General features: G+C 33.9%; 2 protein-coding genes across 2 annotated transcripts; one reads left to right on the plus strand and one right to left on the minus strand.

Moving 5' to 3' along the window:
* Positions 1 to 1,422: 1,422 nt before the first annotated feature.
* Positions 1,423 to 6,391, plus strand: Smp_152850 (hypothetical protein; the record flags this gene model as incomplete). The annotated part of the gene is made up of 4 exons (XM_018794075.1): positions 1,423 to 1,488; positions 4,165 to 4,476; positions 4,977 to 5,228; positions 6,055 to 6,391. 4 exons carry the CDS (start codon positions 1,423 to 1,425, stop codon positions 6,262 to 6,264), a joined length of 840 nt encoding a protein of 279 aa, XP_018648524.1. The 3' UTR covers positions 6,265 to 6,391.
* On the minus strand, positions 6,314 to 21,141 carry Smp_057230 (seryl-tRNA synthetase; the record flags this gene model as incomplete). Its single annotated transcript, XM_018794077.1, has 10 exons — positions 6,314 to 6,506; positions 7,044 to 7,109; positions 8,621 to 8,713; positions 9,983 to 10,076; positions 11,833 to 11,942; positions 14,916 to 15,152; positions 16,547 to 16,857; positions 17,278 to 17,335; positions 17,433 to 17,534; positions 20,917 to 21,141. The coding sequence occupies 10 exons, from the start codon at positions 21,139 to 21,141 to the stop codon at positions 6,405 to 6,407; spliced, it is 1,398 nt and encodes a 465-aa protein (XP_018648525.1). The 3' UTR covers positions 6,314 to 6,404.
* Positions 21,142 to 22,439: the final 1,298 nt, after the last annotated feature.

The raw sequence follows: 22,439 nt of genomic DNA on the forward strand, positions 1-22,439 counted from the left end.
TTGTCTGTTATGTCTCGATGTTTGGAGCTTAGGTCTGTGTTTGAATATGTTAGTTATTAGTCTTAAAAATAATTTTAGTGCATGCGTACAAAATGAAACAACTGTTTGATTTATATTGTGTTGAAATTAATCATATTTGTTTTGTGTTAGGCGTCGTCACCGTATAAGCTAGGGAGCGACATTCCCTACAAGATCACAGGTATATCTTGTTGACGAGTGTTCAATTGCACAGAACCTAGGTCCAGGGTGCCCTATCGACTACCTCCAACCACCACCTTACATCTCAACATGGTGCCCATGATGTCGAATCACCTAGACTAGTGGGCACATTGCTACTCAATTGATAGAACTCGATCTGCACTAAGGACCTGACATACACGACGTTGGTCACTACCCAGTAACCAGTCAGTTGTAAATACACATCAGTCCTGCCGGAGGTCAGTCGCGGTCCGAACAACTCAGTGGTAATATCTCTGACTTTCAACCTTACATTCAAAGTTATATCATCTCGAGTGACAGTGACGTTTACACTACCGAGCAGTTAATCTGCAACTGACAGACGTACAAGTTCATGTTGTAGTGGATTAGTAGGTGGATATTTTCCATCTAAGCTTATTAAACAAGAATACGCTTCACATGAACTGACTGTTTACAGTAAGGTCTATAGTCCTAATAGTCAGGGCGATATCTGCTGGACATAAAGCAAGGGTTCCTCCTGGTTTTGATTTCAAATGTCTTACATACTGTTCAGCGGTTGGCTCTTCCTTGTTTCGTGGATATAAAAAGTAGCTACCAAATTCGGACAACTGATTACCATTCATATCCAAATATCAATCACTTAGTTGTGAACAAAATATACCATCTGAAAGGTGGAAGTGATGTGACAATGGATTAATACGCTTGAAATTAAGTAAGATTCATGATCTCTTAGATTTTGGCATTTATTGTTGTCGAAAATATTTGATTATACAGGATTGCTTTGTGTGTATAGTTTAGCAACAAACGTTTCTATTGTAAGATTAATCTGTTTATTTAGCTACCAGAGGAAAAAAGCAAAGTAATTCTACGTGCTGGAACCGAAAAACCATGTGAACATGATCGGGTCGTTGTCGATGTCTCACTTGTTGTTGATACCAAAGTGATTCTTCAGAACCAGAATATTACTTTTGATGTGGGGCATGCAGAGGATTTTGGAGTTATAAAAGTTGTGGATAATATAGTCCAAGAAATGGGTTGCGGGGAACAGTGTGAAGTGAGTCTTACATCCGACTACGCCTTCACAGATTTGGAGAGGACATTTTTGAAAATCAGTGATGCATGTTTTCACAAACTATTGTTTAAGATATATCTCCAAGATGTCAAAAAGGTAGGTCGATAAAATAAAATTCACTCAAACGTCCGTAGCTTGCAGAGTTTTGGCAAATGTCTGAAAGTGAAAAGTTTATTGTTGCTGATGTGATGAAATGTCGTGGTAATAAGCTTCTAAATGTAAGTACTTTCGAATTCTGTAAACTAACCTCGAAATCTAGTGGTTAATCTTCTTTTCGATATATTCAGTTAATAGAAAGATTCAGGTGCTATGATTGCAGAGTGATATTTGTTATCAATCATTAACCACCTACTATCTCAATAAACCAAAATGGTCGCGGCTATTATATGGTTTCTCTTTAGTGTATGTCGGACTCTATGGTTCCTCCTCTCCTCTAAGTATTCTGTAAATCCCTAGTTTGATTAATAATGTATATTAATATCTAAAAATAGGTTATCTAGTTGTGAATTATTCCAACAGTCAGCGTCTTTACAAACTGATGCCATGTCTTAGTTTAGCCGCTTCTAGCTTGCTCCCGACCTATTTCTACACCAGCCATCACAGCTCGTCAAGGTAATTGGTGAGTGGACATACGTAATATATATCCTAATCACCTCAATCGATAAAGATTTAGTACCTTGACAATTTATTTACCATCCTTAACTAGTGCTCTGTGTTTAACCTCAGAATCGATAACTCGCTGATCCCAAAAAATATGTCAGCAGCGATTCGAGGACACCTATGGTTGAATACTAGTGATCTACGAATATCCTCTATTTTTAAAGGCCACCTTTTACAGACATAATGTGGTACGGAACTAACCGATGCACAGTATACTCTTTTTTATTTGGCAGACAGATAAACCACCCACGTCACATGTGATGTAAGTTGAAAAACACCAACCTATGAGGGGTGATGAGACTATTGAGAAAATAAATTGATCGTTGCACTCAACTTCTTCCTGTTGTCAGTTCAGGCGTTGGCGTAGACCAGTCCTATACACCATTCTATGTTTAATGAGACTTAAATTCGAAGAGTACGTCTCGAAGACGGATGAATTTGATGAACAGAAAGTATGAAATAATATTTAATCTCAATAATTAATGGAACATAAGACGTGAATCCATTTTCGCCATAGTGATCGATCCTGAGCCATATCGCCTAATGTTTTCAATTACTGGTCGGGGTTATCCCAAAGATCCAACCCAGGTAGTCTCCACTTGCCAACACGACTCAGCCTAATGACTTCATGGATTGATACTGTGTCTTGGTTTGATGATCCATAGTCTTTTCCTAAGCATTCCTCTTTCTGCCAAATTTGTAGGATAGCTGAGTCATTTGCCTATTTCAATCATTTGGTTTGTACGGTGTGATTCGTTGTTATCCAAGATGTGTTATGTTTGTAGAATATCAAAGGGAGTTTTTCCTTCCGTATGATTCTGAAAGTCCTGTTGTTTTATTCACGTACCCAGAAGGAATCTTATTTACATTTATTGTTCGAATTTCTGATTCATTTTGCGAATTTAGTGATATGGTTATTTGTTTGTAGTAATAAACTATACCCAGTCGCCGTTTAGTTGAATTTTTGGACCGTTAAGGTTTTTTGTTTCTTAAAGTCTTATATATATTGAAGCACATCCACACAGTTCTTGTGCTTACTTTAAGAGCTATCTTGGATCTAACTATCTATCTTGAGCTGTTTCAAAGGTTTTTGATTTGATAACACAGTCATATTTGCTACAGACGCTTTACTTCATGAGAAACAATGAAAAATGGCTATAATTGTAATTAATATAATGTCAATTAACTTGACAGTAAGCTAACATACATTAATTAGGTTTTAATTCACAAACACAGATATATATAAAAATCCCTTCATAACTAAAACCAAGTAAAGCCGTCTTGGGTTCTGCGAAGAAGTGTTCAAGTGCAAATGGCTAGTACTAATGATATAGATTAAGCAGTCGCCTGTCGCGCATTCTCAAATATTACCCAGTCAGTCACAACGTAGAACCTGCACGTATGTACATTGGTTCAATTTGCCATATCTCATTTATTAAATGTTACCCAGTGATTCTTGGTTTCAAAACCGGGTTCTCTTAATTAGGATACTTGAGTTAGAGTGAACTGTCATCTACATCTGATTACTATTACACCTTCAGTAAGGCATACAAGTTTCTTTTTTAGGCCTTAGGTTTTCGGTCTTATTGAAAGATACCAACGACAGTTTAAAACAACAAAAATAGTATACCATTCAGGTTTTAAACGTTTGTTTCTGTTGCAAATTCATACGAAATTCCCCGTAAATTTAGATTTGTTGCTAATGAATAGATTTGCATTGTACTTAAGTTATGCTGGAAATACTTGGTCATGTTAATTTGCTCTTGTAAATATTTAGGATTCATTCTGGAATTGCCAGTTTCATAACCACATCTCATTAAGTTCAAGATGTAAGAATAACACTGGGACTACAAGAAGGCTGTAACTGTTCTCATAAGTGTTGTTGCTAACACATTGTACTTCTTGTATTTATATTTGCTAAAGGTTCTGATACATTTTTTCATGCATATTTTTCAAACTTGCGTGTACTTCATAAATGTTGTGTAGCATCGTGTTTAATCCTGATTTTATATAGTAGTTTTTTTGAAAATACGCTTTGCCTTTTTCTATTATAAAGTACTCGAATTATTCATATCTCACTACACTAGCTTTTTGAAGAATAATTTCAGTTGAAAAATACTGTAGATCAAGCTGAAACGACAAAGCCTCGTGTGAAATTCCTGGGTAAAAGGTCGGATGTGTTTTCGTAGATTATCTGGCAGTGTTTCAATGTCGATTCATTTTGTACATTTCAGACTGGATTATTGGTTCGTGCATTCAATTGCTACAAAAAAGCTATTAGAATCCTAGAGGGAAGCACCAGTGTGACTGACCGTAACTATACCGACCCAACGATGCCAGATTATCAGCTGTCGAAACCTAGCCCACATCAGTTATTGGCTATTTGCCTATCGAATGCAGCCCACTGCCTTTTTAAATTTGGAACAACAAGTACTATTAATCCAAAGAAGTCTCGATTCGATTACCTTTCCGCATGCATCAAATGCTGTGAGCGAGCAGTCAGTCTTGAACCAAACTATATAAAGGCTTGGTTCCGGATAGCGAAAGTTAGTTTGTCATATATATATATATATATATATATATATATATATATATATATATATATATTAAAAAAGCATGTAAAGTCATTATTCTAGATATTGCTTGCACAAGCATGTAAAGTCATTATTCTAGATATTGCTTGCACATCTTTTACTTGCTATCGTTTGATGAAATGAACACCTTTGGTTCTGGATATCCGGCTTTTTTTTAGATCAGTCGTATTAGCTATTTGTACATAAGAAAATTCATCTGTATTTTATATTGAAAACCAAGTGGTTAGAATCCGGCATAAGGAGTATGATGTCTTGTCTTCTGAAAAATCCCATCATATATGCTGCGATCATTAAGCCATCGTCGGACTTTTAATCACAACGAAATTATAATTAACACAAAAAAGACGAGATATTTTTACATGTGAAATCATTACTGATATAAATTTCACATCGCATCAGTAATATAAGTGTTTCTGACTTAATCCTATTTCTCAATACTTGTTTGCTTTTAGGTTCATGCTTTATTAGGGAACTATGAAAAAGCGCTTACAGCTGGACAAAAGTGTCTTACATGTTCTATCGATAAAAACACATATGACTCTAAATGGATTAGCGTGGATGAACGCACGAAAGTGGATATCAGCAACAAACTAAAGAAACTGCTATCAGAATGGCGCGCTTCATTAGATAGTGAAGAAAAAATCGAAAGATCGATTATTCGGAACCGAACAATTAAAAAGTACTCATCTTATGGAGATTGGTGCGTAAGTGTCCTCACTTTATTTTCAGTTTTTTAAAAAAAAGTTAAGTTTTAAGCTATGCAAAATGTAATGAATTTATTTTATTTTCCATATTACTATATTCATTGTATAAATACACTTCCGTGTTTTATGACAAGTACTTATGTATGTGATGGTTATGAACATATATTAAATACAACTGATATTAAGTGCTACCGTAAAATATAACTAGGACTATTCCGATTTAAAGATAGTTTTCAACACAGACTGACCAGGGATTCTCTAGCCGATATCGATTCGTGATGAATGTTAACCTCAAATTGAACTAATTTACAAAGACCATTTAAAATGAGCTAAATGTTAAGTTATAGGTTATGATGTAACATTGTGGAAAACTTCAGTTTCCATTTGGTACTTATACTGACATCTAAACAAAAAACAGACATGTTAAATTAAAAACTAAGTTTTTAGAATATAACTTGCCAAACACAGACAGATTCATGTATTGAATAATAAGCCATAGTGTATTTTATAAATACTAGTGGTTCTAAATTGTCCTAAGGATCTGAGGGAGAATTTATAATGAAAATACATAGACTTTTTATCTTTCTTCAGGCTTTAAACACTGTACTATTTCTTGTCCATTTATTCTGTCAGTTTCATTCATTAACTTCGTATCTTTTGCTGTTATGATGTACAGTGACTTTGGTGCATATATACTTGTGTTAAGCCCAGCGTTATTTATAATTGATGCACTAAAATGATATTAACAAATAATCATAGGTTTTAATTATGAATACTGTTGTTTTGTAACATAATGACATTATCATTCATTGTTGTTTTTCAAAAGTATGATGAACTGGATGAAATAGAAAAATTGCCTATTTCAGTATGGTCGAATGATTTAGCAGAGAATATGATGTCTCTTCATGAAGAGCTTGAAGCGTTTGGAGAGAAAATGCCTGAATTTGAGGCTAGCCGAACAAGGGGTAAAGGTCGATTAACAACAATTCAAGATGAAGACATCGATGAAGACAGTTTCCAAGAAAATATGGCTTAAGCACCAAGTCAATTTGATGTCTTTTTATTGGGAAAACAAATCTAACATTCACACAAACTATATAATGTACATTCATAAAATATTAACTTTGTACAGAAATTAGTAAATAAAATTATTATTACACATTAAAAAAAATGTTTTCATAGTTTCTGACTGAGAACACGTTTAAGTTGAAATGCTGGATAAAGATTTCTCATTTTCATATAAGGTATTAAAACATCTGGGATGATAATATGCTTATCCTAGAAATAAGAAAAATGAAACTGTTTATTTCTCTAGTGTAAATAAAATTAGATTTGTTAATAAAAAAAAGTATTGGGAAATCAGTTGATCCTATTTAGTTGATGAGTTCAGTACAATGTAAATTTGAATGAAAGATATTAATCCAGATCAGTCCTGGACCAAATAATATATGATGAACAAGTTTTGGTAAAATCCAAATTTTAAATAAAGTTGATATAACTTATTTACGAAGTAAAGGTTTATGTATTTGCTTTGGGGCCAAGACTTTTTGTATGAAGGTTAATGATACCCAACTGCCCAAAATGAAATAGGTAGAATGAGTTATGAACATTGGGATTCACTGGTTAAAAAAATGATTGCACTAAAGCATGTTGATCGTTTCTGTTTGATTCGGTCGAAAAAAAGTGTCTTATGAAATTTAACCCAACAATATTTGTTGTTGTTACATAAATTAATACTACACAAAAATTGTGCACAATATTATTAGTGACTAACAGTGTCGTTGTGATTAATTAACAACTAGTGAATTCACATACTTGAGTCTGATGGGTTTCTATTAGGGCTTTCATTATACGTGGGATTGCACAGGCAGTTCCATTTAACTGTAAATATCAAAAAACAAATAAAAACATTGGCAGTTAAAATCAAGGACGTTATAAAATATGTTTTATTAAAAGATAACTTTTTGTATCAATGAATTAACTTACCACTGAAACGATGGGCGCATTGATGAAATCTTGAGTTAACTTCAAGCGTAACACTTCTGATGTTTACAGACGATTGTATTTAAAGAATTTAATACTGCAAGTGAGTTTTCAGTAGGATGCAAGTTTAAAAACTGTATGTTCGTAACTTTGATCATTGAAATATTCACCGCGGCTTTCAAACATTGGGTTGCGGTGGTGGCTCAGTGGCTAAGGTGTTTGACTTTTGGCCGTCAAGTCCTTCTCTTATTTATTTATTTAAACACATAAATACTGGTACAGTGGGGCACCAGATAAATATGCGCCTCACAAATCTCATTTGATTTGTGTGAGGGCTGTGATACTGCCCAGGTGCCCAGACCGAAGCAGGAAGTCCCTCTCTACCTACTACTGTTTGGACAACCGGGTTGTATTATTAGACCTTATACTTAGAGTGCGTCTCATATCAAAGTACCTAGACAATTAGTTAACTTATATTTAGAAATTGAAAAAAGGTCCCAAACAACAACTCAAAATAGATTAAATAAATCGAAACTTTGTTAATACAACATAGTAAATAAATGTGTGTTTTGTTTTAATGACGTTTGGGTATTTAATAATACATACATTTTCGGAATTCAACATGATTTTATGGACAAACATTAGGGCCAACTGATCATTTCTAACTAGGTGCGTGAAATTCGACTTGATAACACCACAAGATTTGTGACAAAATCATACTTATTCCATAACGATTATCGTATTATAGTTTTTAAAGACTTTAAATTAAATGAATATGCAATTCAGTCAGTCAGTCAGCTACAACGTAGAACCAGGCACACATATGCAACAGTCCAAGTTGCCATACCTCGTTAGCACAACAAGATGAACACCGGATTCATAGAAATAGTTAATTTAGTGGTGGTAATATATAAAAGATAGGTTGTATATAAGGATATAGTATAGAAAGGAAGACAGATATGAAGCAATTTTAATCTCACACTTTAAGGGAAGATAAAGAGTGTATACACCTACGCCATTGTGATCGATTCTGAGCCATGTCACCTAGAGTCTCCAACCATTGGTTACGATAGTCACGCGGGCCCCAACCAGGTAGTCTGCATCTGCCAACATGGCTCATACTGGAATTTAGTGACTTCAAGCACTGATGCCACGTTTTGGTTTGGCCGCCCCTAACTCTTTTCCAACCATCCCCTACACTAGTCAGCATAGCGCGTCGTGGTAATCTTGCAATTCACTACCATATTCATACAAACTTATAAGGTGGGTTGAAGTTATACGGATTCACAGAATTTTAGATACTATTCAGACGTTTATAGACGAAATATTACTAACTTTACATAATTCATCGAACACTAATTATAAGTAAAACAAACGAAACACATCATATATGTAATACAAATGCTTACCGTATAAGCAAATTCATTTTGGTTACTAGATGTTTGCCATCGAATATTTAAACGTTTGGATTGATAATCGAGACAGATTGATGAACTAGAAATCTGTAAAAAAAATATAACAGATGAAGTCGTGTGAATAAACATGCATAAACCTGGTTATAAGTGATAGACTAAAAATAAGGTAGAGAGGTGCGACATTTTTATTCATTAAGCCACTCAATAGTATGTTCAATATACGTATCTCAGATTTTACGGTCAATAAATAAATACATATATCCTGAAAAAAGAATTACGGAACTCATACCGGCTTACAACCATGGTCAGCTTAATATACATAGCAATTTTAAACGTAAAGGAACGATACATGACAGCTTGTTTAAGGTGCTATAGTTCGAAAAATTGGCAAGGTGTACTTTTTTCACAGGAATTACAGCGATGCGAGGCACCATTCAGAGGCAATTCACACTTCGCATTCTTGGGACTGATTGCACTTTGAACTATAAATCCAGATTCAATGAGCTTGGATTTGACCATTCATCAAAGTGGAGACCTGAACTATTTCCAATGATGCAATTCAATATGCAGAAATGCCTAGTTGTAGTATTCGTAACTCTTTATCATTCGTGAACCGATCTCGTTCTAAATCTACCCTCTATATCAATTGGTCTACCAGTAAATTTTGAGGTTCTACAACAATAATTTGCCGAAATATCCAATGAAATAAAATCCCTCCTATTCTTTGTTCACTGTATCGGTGTTACTTCTCCTTTGAGGTTGACCGAAGTGTGTTTACACCTTTAAGTATATTCCGTTCCACTGGTAAAATTACGCGAACTTTAAATGTTTAACCCTTATTATTACTGAGACCATTCATTAAACTTCTCTACCTGCAGATACCGTACACTTACACCATCCCTGGTAAACTTAACTGATCTAAATATCTAACCCGAACAATAGGTCATAAAATAACATGGTACACGCATCTCAATGTGCCTCAATCATGAACCTACCATCATATTCATCAATTTATTTAGTTCTTGAGACTAGTGTTGAAGTGCTTTATTCACTTTTATTGCGTCCAATGTTTTATATTTCCCATTGTCTCAAATTATTCATTTAATGTCATTTTTTTATATGAAATACTCTAATTATTGAAGATCTATCTAATCCGATAAATCACATTTCTTCAGGTTATTTCCGTTTATGTCATCGCACCATCCATTATCAATCGACTGAATTCACTCGAAACTGAGGATTTCTGTCACCTTTATAATATACGATTTACTGTTCACTGACTGAATATCATGCGTTTAACAACACTGAGAAGTAATTGTTTCATGTTCTATAAATTTCATACGATTATTAACTCACCTCTCCGTATATTTGATCTCCTGGCATCCATGCTTCAATATCAACTTTTCTGTAAGCTGAATCACCCAGCTCTTCCGATGGCATTTCAAGAACTCTGGATTCATAAAGACATACATCAAAATTAATAAATATTTTACGGATAAAAAGCTAGTGGATATTGACTTAAATATTTTGTGTGTATATCAGATCGAAACTTATAATCCGACGAACTTACCCAGAAATATTACCAGAATGATGTTTCTTAACCGAAGTGTTTAGATATGTAAAACGAAATACTTTAACGTTATTTTCAACCGCAATTTGTTAAGCAGTTGGAATATAGTTTATTTTATTGGAACTCAACATAACATCTGAGAAAAATAAAAGTACTGTATGACCAGTATTTTTAAAACATCTGAGTTAAGATCATAGAGCCACATGGTGAAAAACATAGTCGAAGTTAGGCGTTTGGATGATGTCATTCAATTGAGTGATGAATATAGAGATAAGTTACTTTTATTTTCTAAGTAGAAATTTACTATAATGACGACGTTGGGCGGTTCGTAAACCAATTAGAAAAAGTTGTTTAGTTCAAAAACAGTTTATAACAACAGGACTATAATGGATACACAGTTCTAACATGATTAAGGAATCATGACAAATTAAATTATTTATTATAAAAAACGAAAAAAGGTTGAGAAATTAGGAGTCGGAGTAGGGTATGAATTAAAATAAGAGAATATGTTTTAGCCACGAAAACATCCTATATTATACCATGAGTTACATGAAGGACTTTTAACGAGTAATTAGCGTTTTAGATACAATCGGTACTATCAGTAAGTATTTCTTGTCATTTAGCTTACACACCATGTCTCATCTGCACAGTAGGTATGTTTACAAATCTTGATCACCTTAAGAACTAAATACAAGTAATTCTTACTCAGAAACAAGGTATACGCCAACATATTTTGAATTTCGGACAAAAATCAAAGAGGTGCTATCACAAACCTGATTGACTAGTCAATGTGGTACAGTCTCACCATTATTTAACTTAGTACAAAGAGTTATATTTGATGGAGTAGGACAGAATAAAGAAAGCTCTACTGCAGTCAAACTGCTCATTATTTATTAAACTATTATTCTTTAGATTACTAAAGAAATCTTAGGTCTGTTGGTTGAGAACTTAATGTTATATCCCGGCGAGAATTATGAATGGTAACTCTCGGGAAATATTTATGGACAAATATTGAACATATATTCTTAATGTATAACTATTTAGTAGCTAGATTATGTATATCTATACTCCTCGTATTGCAAACTTTACTTTAACCTATAAACTATTATTATACGACTTATCGTTGTTGAGTTATGCCCTGACTATTAATTACAGTCTTCCACATTCACAGCCACTTTTGATTCGATCTTGTACAAATGTTACTTTTATTTTATGGTACGATGGGGTCTGTTCGGTTTGTATATAAACCCAGTATGTTTGAAATACATAATTCATAACGCAGAGGCTGTTATTGGTGTTCTGAACCCAACAGGCAGGGAGAAGGACCGATAAAGACTCTAGATTGCTTTATTTATTTATTTGAGCACATAAACATTGGTACAAGGAGGCACTAAATAGATATGCGCTACATAAATCATTCGATAATTCACTGTTCTCTAATTGACGGTATCATTAAGTTATATATTGACAGGGCACAAGGCCACAAGTTATAACATTTAATTCAAACTACTAAGTCTCGTAATGATAGTGTCAGAAAATTTTAAACCAAGGATATTTACGAGAACAAAGTGTAGATTGCAATTATTAGTAAGTGATAATTTTTTTCAAAATTTACCGATCATAAGAAGTGATTTACCTAAAATGCAAACCTAAATCAGCGAACAGGCATATTTGCAATTTGATAATTTGATTGAACATTGCGTCACTGACAGGTAATGAGGGGGTAGTAATAGCAAACATTTCTACCTATGAATGAGAAGAAGAATTGAATCACTTTGAATTGTAATTTTACAATGTTTATAAGGGTTCTGAAAGTAATTTTTTGATTTGTTTTCTAAACGGTTTGTCTAGTACAATCGATTATCATTTAAAACAAGTTCATATATATATAATGCAGTCCAACGCAGCATCTGTAAATTATCATTGTTCAATTAGTAATAATATTCATATACCTGAGGAAATATTACTAAGGTCTACTTTTCAGTTGCTTATAAATGTCCCCATAATTCCAGTAAGCTAGAATGAAGTCTTCCACCATTCGCTAGTTTAGAAAAACCTCAACGAATTGTTAACATAGTGACAATAGTAATGGTCGTTGACAGGATTATGCATTGTCGATACGAGCAATATATTCGTCTGTGATTTAGTTTTTGGGGTTATTTGGGCGAACGCGTACGTCAAAATCAGGGTGTGATTAGCACCTAAAGAAGTACTTCAGTCACCAGCGAAGGAGGCCTGTAGTAAAATGATACAGTTATAATCATATTTAAAAAGCTGGTGACAAATAATAAGAATAGATGAGGTGGCTGAAGTTGCACTAATCGAAATGATATGACAACTGTCAAACAGTTGTACTAAGCGTTAATTTCTGTCGGTCTACCGGTGTTGCGTAACAGAAACTACGTATATTTTTATGCATAGTTCAACATTTCTATTTACTTTTTTGAGATAATAGTTATGATGGTAATTATTGAGCGTTCGGCTATTTGAAGTTTCGATAGACTTTAGACATGTTGAATTTGAAATCCGCAGGAGAATGAAATACTCTGTAAAATAGCCTGGTCAGAAAAAAACCCTCTGAGCATTAAGCAGGAAACTATTTTCTTCAACAACAAAAACACTTAGTTTCAGTAATGAAATTAATAAGTCCTTGATGACTAAATATTACTTACTTAAACCTGTCACCCCTCGTGGAGGAGCATAGGTCGTTCACAAGCATTATCCATCCAACTGTGTCATGGGCGATCCTTCCAAGTTGCTTCCAGTTGCTATTCATCCTTTTCATGTCTGCTTCCAATACCTAACGTAATGTGTTATTTGACCTTCCTCTTTTCCGTTTTTCTTCAGGATTCCAAGTTAGCGCTTGCCTTATGTTGCAGTTTGGTGATTTCCGTGATGTATGTCCTATCCACTTCCAATATCTTTTATTAATTTCCTCCACAGCTAAAACCTCGTTTGCTATCTCCCACAGTAGGCTGTTGCTGATGGTTTCTGGCCAACAGACATTGAGTATCTTGCGTAGAAAACTGTTTACAAACACTTTTACTTTTTTGATGATGGTTGTAGTGTGATATGTCGACAGATATAAGTAGTATGTATCACCAATGGAAAGTGGAATGCCTGGAGAAGGTTGAGAAAAATGACCAGAGAATGATTGGCACCGAAACAAGGGAACAACAACGTCCGAGACAACGGATGGATATTTTGCAAATGAAGTATTTAATGTATGGTCCTCAGATTTTACTAAGAAATTCTGTAATTCTGTATTCAGATACATTTGTTTGTCCACACTGCTATTCTTGTTCACTATAGCAGTAGTTCTCCACGTTTAAGCTACTTACAGTAGGACTGTTTTGACGTTCGTATTGAAGATGCTCACTTTGAAATTAGTTGACAGTTGTTTGGAGTTCCATATGTTCTTCAATTGTAGAAATGCTGTCCTTGCTTTGCCAATCCTCGCCTTCACATCTGTATCAGATCCTCGTTGTTCATCAATGATGCTTCCCAGGTACGTGAATGTCTCCACATCTTCCAGTATCCCTCTTTCCAGTCTGTCAGCGGCGCTTGTTCTTCATCCCAAATCTCCCTGAACAGAACGTGGAGCAACTTGATAGTTACTTCTGTCAAACCTCAGAGCTTCAGCTATTACGTCGTCTAGTCCTTCTACTTTTCAAATCTTGACCAGCCTGATGGCCATTCTGATTTCTTCGATCGTTGGTGATGTGACATCGATAGGAAAGTCTTTGTGTGCTGCTTCAATATCCGGTAGATTCAATAGAACTGGCCTATTTAAGAGTTCCTCAAATTATTCTACCCATCTGTTCTTCTGTTCTTGAATTTTGGGGATTATCTTCCCTTCTTCATCCTTAACCAGTCTCTCTGGTCTACTATATTTCTATGTCAGCTCCTCTCCTGGTTCACACAGTTTCCATTCACCTTCTGAATATTTTACTGATACAAATATGATCTATCTGGTTCACTGTAGTGTGATCCGGTGATACCCATGTAGCTTTGTGTGAGAGTATTGTGCCACCTATAACAATGCTGAATGTACATCAATTTTCAAATCTCTCACCATTGTCATTCCTTTCTACTAGTCAGCGCACGTTGTTCCGTGATATATTCATATCCTGTGTTGTCCTTTCCGACTTTTACGTTTAAGTCTCCCCTTAGAATGGTCAGGTCCTTTCATGAGCACTTAGCTATGATCGATTGCAGCCTCTTGTAAAACTGATGTTTATCGTCGTCATTGCCATCATTGGTGGGTGCATAACATTGGAGAGCATTCATTGCGATTCCATCTTTCTTTGTTTTGAAGGATGCTTTGATAATCCTGGATCTATGAGATTCCCATTCATTAAGTGCATTTCGTGCTTCTTTGGACAGCATCACAGCAACTCCCTGAGTGTGAGGATCACTTTCTTCTTCGTGAACAGTGATTCAATATACTTTCTAATATTTAAGAGATCGTGGATTGACATTACAATGACGAGATACGTAGTTATCAGGTCTTACATACAACAAAGTATTCATCTTCTATACTGTGAAATGTAAGCAGTTCTTCAATGATATTAATATCTAAATAGCATACAAAAAGTTTAGTTGATAAGAAATTACCCTGGTGACAGTATACACTTACAAATGAAATTTGAAATTAATTGATACTACCTGTGATTTAAAAACTTCTGAAGAAGAATTAATTTAAGCTAATCTACATACTTTGGTAAACTGATGTACTCGATAAAGCGTTGGCTCTTGATTAGGAGCTTCTTTACGAAAACATCGACTCACAGCACATAAACCAAGAGCGGAAGATTGATTTGATTCATCTGGTTCATCATTCTTAGATGAAGTACAGTTGAAAGACCGACCAGCACAAAATCCAGCTAATGCCATTTCAGATGTCCCAGAGAGACAATAAGTTAATTTAGACACAGGTGGGGTTATTTTATAAATCTGTAGTAAAAAGAAATGACAAGTAGTAGGCTAGTGGACGAAAATAAAGTGATATGGAGATTAAATTTCATTAATAAAATACATAATTGTAGAAACAGCACAAAGTCCTGGTGAAACAACTCAACTAGAGGGCAACTATTTTAGATGATAATTAACGTTATTTTTAGCAGCGTATCCTAAAGATTAGTTGCAGATAGGCCTTTTCTAAAACAATTTTTACTACTTAAGTGTGAGAGTTATTATGTGTGAAGGACAAACAATCAAATGGTCATTCACCATATTTGTTCTATGGTGATTTATATAATTAACATATTCAAAATATTGAAAACTATTATGACCTAGTAATTAGTGATATACAGAACTGTGTAATTTCACAGACAAAGTACTATATATACATATTATAATTTCGTATTCGGTGTGGTTAACATGGAGAGCTATATTTTTATAGATAACAGAGGCTAGTGGCATCAAATATGGCTAGTCAACCACTAACTTTACTTGAGTATATATTTTTTCATCAAATAATCAGAAAGTTTGATGATTATGTCTAAACTACAGAGCAGATAAAATGAAACACATCACAGTTTATATGAAAGACTAAGAATAACTACACGATGTTTACAGTAAGTTCGTCAACATTCAAATAACACTCCTAACTGGATAGTGATAAGATCATCTATAAGAATTAGATTGTCCCCAAATGCCCTGGTATGGCCGAGAGTGAGGAGAGTCCGCTCTTCCTCACGAAGTACTCTCACATGGCCATGCGTAATATAGCCTCTGACAGGGAAGTCCTACTCACTGCCTTCTCGTGGCATTACTGTTGTTCACGAAATTGAGAGGACGAAAAGTGAATGTCCGGCGCTTTAACCGGGTTGGTGGACACGGATAGTCCACCTAGGGGAGTTGGAAAACCCTGATTCCAAACCAATGGTGCACATGGGCTCCAGTATCCTGAGGGAACGAATGGCGTATGAACCAATTGTTGGTCACCGGCTACCATGGGAATGCATCGCCTCACGATGCTCCACTGCCTTGTGGGCCAGACCTTTAGGTCGAAGGCTCCGGGTGTGGTCCCCTTAAGAAAACCACCTGCTTCAGTTTGGGCACCTCAGCAGTATCACAGCCCTCACACAAATCTCATTTGATTTGTGCGGCGCATATGTATCTGGTGATTCCTTGTACCAATATTTATGTGTATAAATAAATAATAAATAAAATAATTGTAATAACAACGAAAAGTAAAATTAATGTACGATTATAACAATTAATTGAAATGCTAATCAGAATTTCGGGGATCATGTTAATTTGAAACTTGTCAAAAGTACTAATAGATATTTAACTAAATATTTATAAGAACAGAAGACAAACAAACAATGCACGAAATGTATTACTTGAGAACGAATTCCTTGAGTTGGGAAACCACAAGCTCTGATAACAGGTTCAGGTAGAATATCGGGTACAGAGACAAATTCAAAACCAGTTCCTCTCAAACGATCCATAGTATATGCGATAAGTGCAGATTCTAATTGTGCTAATGGTCCACTAAAATAATAAGTCTTATGCCCAGCGCCTAAAGTTGTATATTTTACACGGAGATAACCTTCAGAATTGATCGTTATGGAAGAGTCGGTATTATGATGATTGATTACAGGTTGATGTGAACCTGAGGTTATATTGATTACATCCAAAAGCTTCCACCTCTCTAATTGTAAATATTACAATGAAGCAAAAGATTCATAGTTATATCATTAAATTACCAATGTGAAATGAATATTGTCTAGAAGATTTAAAAAAAGAACGTGTATTTCTTGTATATAGATATTATATATATGAGTAGATGAACAATCTCATCAGAGCAAATGAATTGACGTTTTCTAATAACAACCAGTGGTATAAGAATAACGTGCTTCTCTTAAAACCTGAACGTCGTAATTTTACTCCTGTGAAGGACTATGAAAGGTATATATTGCTATGCAGTGAAAAACGACAACGAAACAGTTTTGAAACATTTCCTCGTTTACAAAAGTGTCCCTAAGGATATTAGTTCATCATTGTAGAACTATCCCCATAATAACTTAACCTCTGAATTAAACAAATAAAGTTTAGATATACATTAACCCACCTTCACGTTTAGATCCATGAATATATATATGACGTGCTTTGGACGAATCACCAATCGGCTATAATGAACAAAAAAGATAATAAGTTATCGACAAAGATAAAATAGTAACCGTCATTTATAGTGATATTACACCCGGAACATTTAATAGCACTTACAGTAAGCGGATGAGTAAAATTTGGTAATTGACATACTAATGACATTAGTTCATCATGTGTTTCCGTATGTTTTGTTTTAGTGTAATTTCTATAAAGATCCAGCTGAAAAGAAAATGGAGTGAACATTAAAACAAATAAAGTGTAAAAAACACGTTTTCATACAAGACAATTTATTATAAATATACATATTTTATTAACAAGTTTACAATCTGTTTTTACCTTTTATTCTAGTATGTTAGAAGACGATGGCCAAAAAGTTTTTAAAATGAATTAGGCGCTTTTAAGGTTTTCAAACAAAGAACATATGTAACGTGATGAATATTTTAGGATTTGACTTAGTGTTGTTTGAAATCAAATTTTAGGATTGTTACTTGTGAACTATTTAATCTGAATCTGATAATACGTTTATCAAATAATCACACTCGTTTTGTTCATTGAAGTTTTGAACTCTTAACTAAACTACTGCATTACATCATACTCACAAGGAAAGCAAATCTAGTAAAGCAACTTAAATAACAAAAAGGTGATTTAAGCAAATAACTAGTTTATTAGGTAACATGAACATAAATATCGCTTGTTAAATGAGATGCAACAATTCTCTAATCCGAACGATCTATTTATGAATTTACATTGACAAAAAGAAATGGGTTTACTTCGGTTAAAAATTTCATGATACGTTTATGATTGACAGATTCCTTAAGCTTAGATTAAAGTAAATAGATACTGCCTACAATTAGAGTATATTTAACACAAAAATGATCTAAATTTTTCAGGTCTAATAAAACGTCTATCGAATAAAAATAGTTGCCCATAGAGGTCTGTGGATGAAAAGACATTCAGTATCTTAGCCTAACTAGTTATTTATCGGCGTTCACTATCAATATAAGAACTTTTGTTTAAATATGATGGAATAGTTTCACAGTGGCCAAAAATTTGATCACCAAAGTTTAAAAACTTGTCACTGAACCAAATGATATAGAAATGGAAATTAATTTAATTACATACACTCTAATGATAAGTAATTATCCGAGGGATTTTATAAAAGAATAATTAAGAACGAAGAACAAAATGATATTATTAAAAAAAGAGTTAAGCAAAAAGAATGGGTTAACACAGTGGTGATCCCATATAGTAAAGGCATTTCAGAAGAGATAAGAAGGATCCTAACTCTTCAAAATATAAGAGTATTCTTTCGAACAAACAATACTGAAAGATCAAAGCAAGTAAGAATCAAAGATCAAATATACAAGGAGGAACAACAGGACTGTGTTTCTGAAATCAAATGTAGTGACTTTAATGCCACATGTGTAGGTGAAACATCAAGACAACTGAATGTGAGGGTGAAGGAACACAAACTATGTTTGAAGAACATTCCTAAAACCTCAGATGATGTAAGAAAACTCGAGAACGAATCAGCGATAGCGTTACACGCCATAGAATCGGGTCATAAAATTGATTTCAATGGCACAAGAATCCTTCAAAAAGGTTTTAATTCTTACAAAAACAGACTAACAGCCAAAGCCCGACACGTATGGGCAAATCCAAACAGTATTAATAAGAGAGATGGAATACAATTAGCTGTTCCACGGCAACTACTAATTAATAAGTAAACCTGAGTTCCTTAGTCCATTTTATCTATTTCTTATTATCTGAATAACAGCAATTACATTCAACGGTTCTAACCAGTTGTCTTATCTGAATATGTTAAACAATTAACTGGAACATTAAGATAACACAAACATTCAGTTACAAATACATTCTTCCTTTGTGAATTCATTTATAATCTTGTTGATTTTAATTTTATGCATGCTGTGACATTTTTGATTCATATCATACATAGAAAATATATTTTCTTAAAATTCACCGAAATTGCTTCTCACACCACTTACGTATACACACATTCTGTTATCTTAACACTTTTCGTTTCACACCACATGTCTCTTACACACTAGTGCAAATACCTAACTTTAAACATTGTTAACGTTGATTGGATGACCTATTCAGTATACAGTGAGCCAGAGAACCATGCACCTATTTATATTCGATAATTTTGATGCTTGATTATACTTCCTTGAAAAAGCTTGGACCAGATTGCCAGGCGAAATGTTGGATTTACTATAAATTCATTCGCCGGGATTTTACAAATACATTCTTCCTCTTTAATCTTTAATACCAATGACTACTCATGACCTTGAATAACTAGGATGGCCAAAATGACAATTGATTTACTAAACTGACTGATCAAACAATAGTTAGAAACATAAAACTACCAACTATTCATATTCATTTTGTATAGACTGCTTGAATCTTCCCATTGATATTTAGGACTGCAATTGACCACTCTCTTATTGACATATATGTATTCTGTGCGGATTGCCTCGATATTGCCTTCAGTCACAAGCATTACAAACTGAAATGATGATGGCTAGCGGTGGAATTCAAGATGTGCGTTTCGTCCTATTTGGGACTAGTCATTTGGATATACCTTCATCCCAGAGTTGATTTTCACTCCAAAACATCAACTTTGGAATGCAGGTATATCCATATGACGAGTAACAAGTAGGACGAAACGCGCGTCCTGAATCCTACTGTTAGCTACCATACATCATTGCTTATAATGCCAACTATTTAGGTACATAATATTCAACCCAGATAGTATGATTTAACATTTATAACAAGGATAAGATGAAAGTCTAAAAAACAACCAATAATTTTCTATATCTATTTAATGTACTAACTTATTCAGCCATCCTGTTTTGACCAATATATATTCATTTAGATGCTAAGAGGTAGATACTTACACAGTTGTCTTCTTGATCACATTAGTTTTGAGTGATAATTAATTAAGACTCATTCAATAACCAACGTGATATGCTTGATGCTAATTACGATTTTCTCGATAAACGAACGAAGGTCAATGACACAGTGACGCGATAGGCTAATCTAATCCGTTGTCCTAGGCCCCGCTAACTAGAGTGAGAAGTCCATGACGAAGTACGGGAAAATATATTCCGTAAGCAGCCGAAGTACAAGCAATCACAATAGGAAGAAACTAAACGTATTTATACAGTACAAAGTTGTCCTTGGGAAGCATTATAAAATAGAACACTAAAAAGATACAACGGACCAATAGCGTTTAAGATATTTCCAAGTGGGAAATACGACTCAAAGGTGAAAGGAGAGCTTTTGGTGCGAAAAAAAAGGAAATTCAAATTTTCAAAATAAATTTACAAAAATAAGTCATTTACTAAGTAAGTTCTGGGGATTTAACATCCCCAACACAACGATTCCTTCATTACAATATTATTTATAAGTGTATTTCAACACTTAATTTTAGTGCATATGATATCTGAACTGTACATGATATTAGAACAATTAAATATATTTTGAATTCTGTTATTCTTTTAGCTTAAAAATTGTATATACATGAATATAAGTATATGGTTAATGTATACATAAGACAATATTGTAACGAAAATCTTACCATATGATCAAGATTTAAGTTGCTTTTACGAGCTGTTAAATTTTCACGTAGATTATCAATGAACTTTCCATCATTAAATAAATCTAAATCAAAATGCGGTTGGAAGGATTTAGATTGTTGACAATAATTGTGATGATTTAAATAAACACAAGAAATCTCATTAAATTTGCAAGGGTTACGTAATCTATGGAACAGACGGAAAAATCTGTAACTAGACAGCTGCATCTGTTTTTAAATATAGTGACGATCCTCTAAAATTTAAAGTAAGTAGAAAGAATTTGACTGAAACATGGTTAATTTTAATCAATTCAGAAAAAGGACTATTCAGCTTTACAAACTAAGATAAATTTAGGGTAACTATTTGAACTTAGATATAATAGAAACTCGAATTTCTTGAATACTGTAAAAGTTCCAGTTTCATAAGTTTAGAAGTATCTTTCAGGACTAATGTGAAACTATTGATCTAATAAACACGGAAGAATAGAGGAATCGAAGTTTATTAATAAAATACTGAATTTATTTATGTAGTACAAATTTAGCCAAAATGGATAAAAAAAACAGAGTAAATGAATTCAAAAGTAGAAATCTACAAGTATAAAAGAGAATACATACAATAATTCAACGCTCGTCAGTTGTACATTCGTATGGTGGATCGAATTAGAAAATGAGGATCAAATCAATTATCTGGAGTCAGACGCTGAAGTTTTTAAGCTAGTTTTTTTCAAAAGTGAATATGGTTTACAACATTCGATAAGGAATGAAATTGAAATTTGGAATATAAATTTTGTGCTATTTGGGACTTGGTGACTAAATTTACTTGAATATGAAAGGAGTTCCTTGGATTCAGCGGTTGTTGTGCATCATAATATAGTGCTCAGTTTAAAAAAAGGTGATAATCACGTTCGATACCCGAAACAGAGAGCAGGATAACTAAAAGGTGTCTTTATTTTTCTGGAAGAGAACAGTGGAATCTGTGTGAAGAAAAGTGTTCCATAGCATTATTAACTAAGGTTGGGATATCTCAAGGAGCTTTAATTTCGTTATCCTTGGACAACCTCTCATTTTCTAGAAAAAACATTTTATTAAAAATGCAAACAATCTTAGTTTATGTATGCGAGTTTCTTCTTCTTCCAATTCCTTAAAAATCAATGAGCTCTCAGCCAATCCTGAAATACGGTCTATTTTGAAGTGTTATATTTAATCTTTCTAAATGTCAAACTGTTAACTTCAGACCAAGTAATGAAAAGGATCTACATATCCTACTAGAATCACTCATTATTTGTACTAGACGAAAAAACTGTAGCATGTCATTTTACTTAGTATAGGTTTTATTTCAGATATCTATTGGCCTTTCCGTACTTCGTTAATATTGACATAAGTTTTTAACCTAACTTATCATAAAAGGCTAAATGATTATGGGATTACTCGATACTTTTACGATTTGTAAAATGACTGTGTATTATCTAATAACCTATACCGTTCCTCACTACTCTTTCCTAGATTTTTGAGAAAAGACAATGGTG

The sequence above is a fragment of the Schistosoma mansoni genome, chromosome 1, assembly GCF_000237925.1.
Source record: "Schistosoma mansoni strain Puerto Rico chromosome 1, complete genome".
NCBI lineage: Eukaryota > Metazoa > Platyhelminthes > Trematoda > Strigeidida > Schistosomatidae > Schistosoma > Schistosoma mansoni.